The sequence below is a fragment of the Indicator indicator genome, chromosome Z, assembly GCF_027791375.1.
Source record: "Indicator indicator isolate 239-I01 chromosome Z, UM_Iind_1.1, whole genome shotgun sequence".
Taxonomy (NCBI): Eukaryota; Metazoa; Chordata; class Aves; order Piciformes; family Indicatoridae; genus Indicator; species Indicator indicator.
Window position 1 is genome coordinate 66565174 of NC_072053.1, and position 6000 is coordinate 66571173.

General features: G+C 36.9%; 1 protein-coding gene across 2 annotated transcripts in view; it reads left to right on the forward strand.

Annotated features, from left to right (window-relative positions):
- The window catches only part of RAD23B (RAD23 homolog B, nucleotide excision repair protein), a 49500-nt gene extending 44052 nt beyond the window's left edge, over positions 1-5448 (forward strand). For both annotated transcript variants that reach the window (XM_054397378.1, XM_054397379.1), the window contains 3 exons: positions 238-365; positions 746-922; positions 2677-5448. In XM_054397378.1, the coding sequence (XP_054253353.1) occupies positions 238-365; positions 746-922; positions 2677-2790 (419 nt within the window). In that variant the 3' untranslated portion in view covers positions 2791-5448. The remainder of the gene's footprint in view (positions 1-237; positions 366-745; positions 923-2676) is intronic.
- Positions 5449-6000: the final 552 nt, after the last annotated feature.

Genomic DNA, 6000 nt, shown 5'->3' on the forward strand with positions numbered 1-6000 from the left:
GACTGTTGACCTTAAGGCTGAGTGAGAGCAAAATGCATCATTTAACCTTAGCAGAAATAATTCTTGCTTAAAGCTAGAGGAAGCTGGTGTGAGGAAGCAAGCTCTTCTGACCTTCAGTGGGGAATGTATTGTCTGCTTCCAGGTCCTTTTTCTGTCTACTCTTATATCATACAGGAATATACTTCATTGAGAATCTTGGTAAATTTTAAAAAAACACATTACCTCATTGATTTTCAGGACATCCACTTGAGTTTCTAAGAAATCAGCCTCAGTTCCAGCAGATGAGACAAATTATTCAACAAAATCCTTCCCTGTTACCAGCATTGCTACAGCAGATTGGACGAGAAAACCCTCAACTACTCCAGGTGAATCTTAAAACAACAAAATAATGCTGCTAATTTTGATTTAGCTGTACAAGAAATGGATATGTGGATGTTAAGTGGGAGAGTGTGCTAATAGCAGTTTCAACATTCTGGTTTTGTGTTTCCAGCAAAGTTGTTGTTCTACAGAACATATTTTCTATGACATTAGAAAAGATTGTGAGTGTGTAAGGGGTGCAAAGGGCATCAGGAGGAGGGAAGGGTCACTGCAATTGAACTCCAACATGAAGTTCCATTTCTTAGCTAGAAGTAATTTTTCTTTGTATACATTCTTTTTCCTACATACTCACTGAAAATAAACACTTGCCTGTTGACAGGTTTAAACATGCTTTATTTCAATGTATTTATTTCTCCATGCATCACAGCAAATAAGCCAACACCAGGAGCATTTTATTCATATGTTGAATGAGCCAGTTCTAGAGTCCCACCAAGGTTTAAGTGGCAGTGATGATGGTGCCAGCACTGGAGGCGTAGTGGAAGCTGGAAATGGTCATATGAACTACATTCAAGTAACACCTCAAGAAAAGGAAGCTATTGAAAGGGTAAGCCATTGAATCATTGCTTGGGTGTTGCCAGCGTTGACTGGTGCATGCTTAAGACATGTCTTAAACTTTGTTTATGCTCAGTAGTTCTGCATCATTGTTGATATTTTACATTGATATTTTGTAGCTGTTGTAGTCTTGTTTCAGTCATGCCTCTTCTAGCTTTATAGCAGTTGAGTCTAGAATCCCTTGAATCTGTCTTGAGAAGATGCAGAATCTTTTTAACTGTCAGAAGCTGCCTGTAATAACTGATGAGTGAATGGTTTTCTCTCAGGAACAGGAACTGGGGGAATAGTTCCTCTTTCAAAAGCCTCAGACAGTACTGTTCTAGACTGTGCTGTGATAGGTTTCCAGGTACAAAGGTGTGTCTGTGAGCACTGTTTGCAGAGTATTTGGATAGTAAGAGCTCTTACAGTTGAGTGGATTAGTTTAAGGTGCTACTTAATCCAATTATTTGTCTATCCATAAGAATTAATTATAGCTTTCTAAAAATACAGGTAAACATTTCTACTAAAATGTACTTGGGGGTGTAGTATTGCATTCGTAAATACTGTGTGTAACACTGACTAAATATGGATTTGCATAGATGGCAACGCCTCTGAGATTTTTTTCCTAGAACAAATTGCAAAGATGCCATACCACAGTAGTGGTTTTGTATGTTAAAGACAATGTTTTTCAATTGGCAAAGCAAAAGCTTATGTAAAGATCATCAGAAAAGAACATTTTGATATAGGTAGATAGATCTCAAGTAAATTGACAATTAATAAAATTAGTCTGATCATCTCTAGTCAGCTGCATTTGCTTTTAAAAATGATTTTCTACAGGAAAGCATTACTTCTACAACCCATTCCAAAACACAACTTTCCGTGGAAGATATACCTCAAAATTTAGGTGTATTACAAACTGACACTGACATTTCATGATGTTTGAAAGCATGAAATTGAATCTAAGAATGGCTGATAAAGGATAATAGGACACAGCTGACTGCAGAGATTAGATCTGCCCTGTATGTAAAATACCTTGCAGGTGCTGTGGGGATTTTAACAAAATCTTTATATTCTTGGTTTTTGTTAAAACAGGATTGGTTTGCTGAATGTCTTTAAGTGTAGGCTCACTCCCCTGAGCTTAGTAATAAGCTCTTCTGTAGTATTCTCATTCTCCATTGTCATAGTGTCCCAGGCATTAACTAGTTACTTGACTTCTGAAAACCAGATTGCGCATAACTTAGTTCTCTTGGCCACAGCATGTAGTCTGTTTTCTAAGAAATCTAAGCCCAGTTGGAATAATTGAAAGTGTGGTTTAATGTGGTGGGTTGGGCTGCCTACTGGTGATCACAGCCTGGAAGCTTTTGTTGCAGGCAGCTTCTGTTAAAAATCCTGAGCTTTGTATAATCCATAGTTTAAAATGGGCATTGTTGAAAGTGTTCTCCTGCAGCAGCGCAATGTACCGATGCTTCCTGACATCATTGTGACCCAGGTCTGTTGCAGTGACTTACTCTGGCAGTGAAAGAAAAGTGAAGTGTTTGACAGTGCTTTGTTACATTAATTCAAATTACTTTTTCAAGTGAGGGTTCTGCTTGCTTAAAGACAGGAGCAACACCTTCTCATTCTTTGCTCTCTAACTGCTGCATTGAGCTGGGTAGCAATGTTTATTTTAAGAAGGCATTAATTGCTTAAGTGCCATCTCAAGATAGTAGACATACAAAGAAGTTTAACATACAAAACATACTTTCTAAATGTGTTTCTTTTCTTCAGTTGAAGGCATTAGGATTTCCTGAAGGACTTGTGATACAGGCATATTTTGCGTGTGAGAAGAATGAAAACTTGGCTGCCAACTTTCTCCTACAGCAGAACTTTGATGAAGACTGAGAGATCTTTTCTTTTTTTTTAATTTCACACCTCACACCAGTGCATTACACTACTTTCGTTCACTGGATTGTCTGGGATGTTGTGGTTTATATTCATAATACTTGGTATATGGGGAAGGGAGGAGAAAAGAACATAGGAAACAAAGCAAAGAAAGCATCAAGCTGTCTGCTTTAAATTAGCAGATGCAGAAAAATCACACAGTGTAAAATAATATGCAACCAAAAATCAGCTTCTGCAGATAATTAAATTCTTCTATAAACTGTAGGTTACCTTTTTGCAGGTTTTCACTCTGACCATACTAATTCCAGAAATGTAGTGTAATGCCCTGCTTCGTGGTCTTTTCTGCTTAATATTGGTATTGGAAGTAGCCTGTGCTATCTAGATTCTACATTCTGTATTTTATGGCAACACTGGATATCATCTTTGTGAAATCCAAAAAAATCTGAGTAAACATACAAAGGAATACCAAAACCTGGGCAGTCATTTTGCTTTTTCAGATGTGTGAAGGTAGGGCAAGAAGCACAGTATTTTGTTTAAAGCTGGATTAAAACAATGTTGGCTTTTTTTTTTTTTTCCCAAATGAAAACCCATTTGATTTCCAAGTGTCTTGATCACTGAGAAATGTCAGCTCCACCTTTTCCCCCCTTCAAATGATCTGAGAAGCTATATACATACAGGTAAAATTACCACTCTGTTTACATCTTTTCTTTTGGGGAAAGTGTTCACTTTGATGTTATGTTGCAGTAAAAGTTTTGAAAGCAGTAGATTGCATGTTTGGTTTTGTTACACACGCTCCTGTGAATTGAATATTTTTTCTTTCTGCCAGCAAACAAAATGCAAGCTTCAGTTCTGTTCACAACAGTGAGACTTTAATTAAATCAAAATTCATCTTCCTGCCTTTGTCAAACCAGCTTTTATAATACAGGTGTAAGCATCTACAGGTACTGGTTTCTGTTGCTCGTGAGCTAATTGTAATGATCAAGCTCTTTCTGGGCAGTAAGGACTGTTTTTGGAGTTATTTGAGGAAGAGATGCTCATAACTTGAGATATCAAGTAAACAAGTTATTCCAACCCAAAAGAATCTCCACTCATATCTTTCTATGGAAAATAAGCTGTGCTTAGAGAGTTTTGAATCTTACTGCTTGGGACCTACTGACATTTTTTTTTTAAGTCATCACAAAGTGTAACTATCTTTCTTTTAGTATACATTGAGTTTTGGAGACAATTTTGCTCTTTGTTGCAATGCTAGCAAAGAATACAAATTCCAGTTTGATAGAAAGATACCACGTGTGACGTTTCCTGAATGCAGCTTGGGGATGTTTTGAGTTTTTACAGCTGTACTCCAATTACCTGGATTAAAAATCTATCTCTACAGTAACCAAGAAGATATGAATAGTGGTACAACATAATGATGAGATATTAGCGATTTAGTGGCACAACTGAAAAATTTTCTGCCTAGATTGTGTATTGGTGGATTAACTCTTTAACTACTGCCTAGCAGCAAAGTACAAGTCAAGTGTCTGGAGAGAAGAAAGTGAGAGATTGTAATGTTTTTATTTGTATCCTGTTTCTTCATTGGTTAGCCGTAGTCTGTTAAACAATTACCTGCACAAAATAGTGAAATGTGTTAAAGCCTTTTTCTTTTTTCTTTTTTTCCTTTGGCTTCCGTGATGTTTTTTTCCAGTTAGTATGTATTTTAATTATTCAGGTTTTATTCTTTTAAGATCTCATAGATGTCTAAATGATCAGTAGCACAACCCAAATCTATCATTATCAGTAGAAGGTGTGATATTGCTAAATAGAAAATAAGTCTTTCATAGTGCTTTCATTTTAGAGAAGTTAATATAAATACCTGAGTTAGACAGTAGATTTCAGCAAAATAGGATCCTCAGTATTTTTTCTGGACTGGAAGAGATGAATTTTGATTTAACACTCTGCAAGCAGAATGTTCAATAGCACTCCATTTGCAATCTGTAGAAGGACCAGCTGATAGGTACTTGAAAAATGCCAAATTGATAAAAGGACTTCCTGAATGTATTGTACTACCTAGCTAATAACTAAGGCAAAAGCTTTTAGTTTGTGGGGATCTTCTGTACTGATCAAACTGCCATTAGAAATAACCAATCCTTCTCTAGGAGGATTAAAGCAAAAATGTCTGTTGGTGTTTCAGTCTGCTCCCTCCAATTTTGATTCTGATGTGTTTACTTACTAGAAATGTATTTTAATTGAAGAGTATCGAGCTCTTTCTTTTTGAAAAGAAAGATTAACTTTGGTCATTGGTAACTTTGTGTGCTTAGTGACTGAGGAGTTTAAAGCTTCAGCTCTGGCTGAAGCCTTAGTATTAATTCTGTTCCCATTTTTCATCAGTGGGACAGTGCTTGTGTGACTTGTGATGAACAAAGTGTGTCTGAGCTTATATGCTAGCAAAAACTGGGGATACCTGCCAGGGAAAATCATGTATTTCCTCATAGTTGCTGCCAAAAGTTAAGAGTGTTCCAAAGGTAAGCGTGACCTGAGTAAGTTAAGTTGCCTGTCTGTACTGCATCTTGTTTTCTGCCAAGAGTACTACCAGGAATTTTCTGCACAGAGTGCTTTTCACCTTGTTTGCTGCAGATATCTTGGGGATTTAGGGAGCAGTCTCCTCAGGGCTTTGTGAACTGTAGCTATGAAAATAAAGTATTTCTTCCTAAGTTTTGGTACTGGAGTCCTTACCTTTGTTGTAAAACTTCTAAGAAAAACTATTCATAATGCATTTCTGATTGGGATCAAAGAAGTTACTCTGAAGTCATATTAGTTCTGTAACTGCCTATTCTTACATCATCTATTCAGCTGCATCATAATGCTATGGTTCATGAACCTTGTCCAGAATCCTTTTCTGAATATAACTGAAACCCAATAGAATGGATTGACCATATGCTCTTACTGCACTAAGAACATCTTTGAGTGATAAACACTCAGGAAGTTGAACTGGCTCTGATACTGAAGTGTCAGGTTTACCTTGAGAGAATACACATGAATGAATGAAAATGGGAGATACAAAGCCAAGTCCTCAAGTAATACAAGCAGATCTGTCACCTGTGATTTCATTGGAGACTTTTCATTTGGTTTTACAGACATTTGAAGGCAAGAATGTTAATGTTGAAGTTTTTTGCTTATTTCTCTCAAGCCCAGCTCTGCCTGTGCACAAAACTAATCCAGAGGTTCTGTGCT